General features: G+C 43.0%; 1 protein-coding gene across 1 annotated transcript in view; it reads left to right on the plus strand.

Annotated features, from left to right (window-relative positions):
• atoh8 (atonal bHLH transcription factor 8) overlaps nucleotides 1-1,805 on the plus strand; it is a 9,867-nt gene extending 8,062 nt beyond the window's left edge. The window contains exon 4 of the mRNA XM_068740692.1: nucleotides 1,113-1,805. Within this exon, the coding sequence (XP_068596793.1) occupies nucleotides 1,113-1,118 (6 nt within the window). The 3' untranslated portion in view covers nucleotides 1,119-1,805. The remainder of the gene's footprint in view (nucleotides 1-1,112) is intronic.
• Nucleotides 1,806-3,247: the final 1,442 nt, after the last annotated feature.

Consider the following 3,247-nt stretch of genomic DNA (forward strand, 5'->3'; position numbering starts at 1 on the left):
GCGCGTTAGCTAGCTTCACTCCGGTTTAGACCGTATCGGTGAGATCGCCGCGCACGGAGTCGCCGATCGCAGGAGCCGAGTTGCTGCAGGTCTTCTTTTGCTTCCTCCTCTTCCTCCATTGATTCATTAACGCTGGATTCTCTCTCCGCTGCTCTATTCCCGTGTTCTGCTGCGGGACCGGCAGCCTCTTCACCAGCGCCATAATAGTTTACTATGGTGAAGCGCATCGGCACGTATCACTCCGCGAGGCGCCTGACTGAGTCCGCCTTACAACAACAAATAGGCCGCGCGGACCAATGGACGCGCGGCACATTTTGAAAAAAATCTAAGACTTTTAGGCGCGTCCTATGGGTGTGAAAATACGGTAGTCTCAAGAAAAGACGAAGTAGGATTTGTTCTACATTTTGAATAAGAATGTGATTTTAATTTAGTGCATGTTTTAATTGGTTTTATCGGGCAATGTTGGCTATTTTAAAACGTTGTATTTTATTCATTAGTTTTTTATTTCCCTTTCATTTATTAAAATGATTTATGCACTATTTTAGTGATGGATCCCAGGAAGACTAGACGTTACTAGTAACAACTAATGGGTATCCTTTTTAAACAAATAAATCAACAAATATATCAAACATGTACATACATGTATTTAAAAAAATACCTGGATCCACATGGTGATCTGGATCAGCACCAAACGGTTCTAGATTGCTCTAGAACCACTCCCCCTTCTCCGCTCATTCTCCGTTTCCACACAGCAGGGGGGGGCTAGTTTACCTCCATCACCAGTGCTAGCGGTAGATGGGCGAAAAGGGAAAACATTTATATTTACAAAAAAATAATAGCTTTTAATTGTTACGTATGTTTTGAGTTAAACATTAAGTTTAATGTAATAGGCAACGATTTCATTAAAAATAATGGGCAAATATTAGGTAAAATAAATTAAGGATCACTCACGGGCCCCCATGGTCCTGAGGCCCGGGACAACATACCCGGTTGTCCCCCCATGTCGACAGCCCTGCTTTTGAGTTATGTTGCTAACAGACAGACAGACAGACAGACTGTTTTTACCTTTTAGTTCTCCTTGTGTTATAGAAATATTCCTGCTTGTGTTACAGGAGTGAAGATGTGACAATGGCTGCAACGAGGGATCCATCAGACTGGGGGGGGGGCAAGTGAAAAGAGGACTTCAAAGGAAAGAAGGTGAAACGAATAAAGCATGGAGATAAGACTTTGACAGGTGGAAGGACATCGTGCCTTCGATGAGATGGACAGGTGACATCCTGTCAACAGTAAACTGCCGTAGGGACGGGAAGAGTTTGTCCCTCAGGGAGCGAAGCGATCAGATGCCCTCCTGCCCTTGATGGGCCCTCCTGCCCTCCTGCCCTTGATGTTCTTGTGGGTCTGTTTTCCACTGCTGCCTTGTCAGCACCATTTTAAATTGTTGTCCAGGAAGGTGAGGCTTTAGCCGTCTCACTCTCGTTGGGGTCTGGGGGGGCGGTCTCTCTCTGCTCTTATTGTCCTGGATGGACGACTCGTGCTTCCAGCTGTCGCCTCGACACTTTTACTTTCTCTTTTAGTCTGTCTTTTCTTTCTGGTCGTATGAAGCGTGTTTAACCCCTTGCGCTTCAGTAACTGTTACGTAGAGTGTTGGACTGTCTCGTCCTCTGGTGCCGAGACAAGTACTAAACTCTAGTGTTCTTTATTGTAATACTGTAATAACCTCAACGTCAGTAAATCTATCTGTAATCTGGTCGTTTTTTTTTTTTGTTACTTTTTTTGTATGCTCATTGTATTCTGTTACTTCCCAAGACGAGCTCTAGAAGTGTAAAACAATGACGAGTCAGAGTCGCGACTTTGTGAACGGTAAGTCAGCTCAGATGTGCAGAGCTATTTACCCAAAGGACAATAAAAAGTCATGTCTTCATTAACAAGGACAGCAATACTATAGTAAGCAACGGACCTGTACCATAATGAGAAAAACTATGCGGGTAGTACAGGTAGTCGACGACTTACAACCATATCCGAGTCCGTCGTAAGTTGACGCATGCTAAATTACCGTACGTATAATATTCTGCGTCAAGACAGGGAAAATATCGGAGTAGAAAGAGATACCGTAAATTCTGGACTATAGAGCGCACCTGAATATAAGCCGCGCACAGTACATTTGTAGAGGAAAAACCATTTTATACATACATAAGCCGCAGGTGTTTACCGGTATATTGAATAAATTATCTTTACAAAGGCTTTATCGAAACACGGCTTGTTACAAAAAGAAAAAAATTATGGTAAACAGTAAAAAAAAAATGTTTGACTAACATCACATCAAGTGCCAAAAAAAACTTGCTAAGGGTACGATTCATAGTGAATAAAGCCAAAAGATTTAAGGACACGAGAAAAGCTAAACTTGTCTTACAGTCTGACTGTTTTGGTTGTTTAAGTCGATTTAACCTGAACTGTAAACTAAAAAGTTACGTTGTGTCACTTGACCCGTTCGGCAATTTTATTGGTTTAGTGAAAATGGGAAAAATCCATATATAAACCGCACCGGTATATAAGCCGCAAGGTTCATAGCATGGGAAAAAAGTCGCGGCTTATACTCCGGAATTTATGGTACTTTCCTCTCGGGAGACATCGTGGGTGAGACAGCAGAAACTGTCGATTCGCTCACTCGCTTTCCGACATGCCGTAAAAACACGAAAAAACAACAGACAAGTGCGGTCGAGAAGTCGAACAGTCGCGATTCACGCAGATCGTAAGTCAAGGACCAGCTAGGAAAAGCATTTAGAAACTAAAATAACAAGGTCTCGACACTCTGGTTCCACAAAAGGCCCAATCCATAGTCATCAAAGGAATACACGCAAAACACAAGGACACTCGATGCACAGCTGCAGTACACTGGGTAAAGAGACGCCACGATGAGGTATGTGGTAGCATGAGAGTAGGAAGGTTCTCTAAACGAAGACACGCCTTGTGTTTGGGAATGTCCACGGAGTCCACAGCTGAGACTGCCCAGCAAAGAGTAACAGAAATGGGAGGACCCTTTGATTCACGAGGACAGAATGAGCCCTGCAAGAAATACCACTTGAAATCAAGCATGTCAAAGGACAAGGCAGTTACTCTTTATTATCAGAGAACATTTAGTTCAACAAGATTTTATATTCCGTAAAAAACTGAACAGTTATTTTGTGATTCTTTGTTGGGTCAATTCATGTGAATTTGGGTTTGAACAGCGGCTCAGTGGGTCGGGCCT

Source organism: Brachionichthys hirsutus, chromosome 6 (genome assembly GCF_040956055.1).
Source record: "Brachionichthys hirsutus isolate HB-005 chromosome 6, CSIRO-AGI_Bhir_v1, whole genome shotgun sequence".
Taxonomy (NCBI): Eukaryota; Metazoa; Chordata; class Actinopteri; order Lophiiformes; family Brachionichthyidae; genus Brachionichthys; species Brachionichthys hirsutus.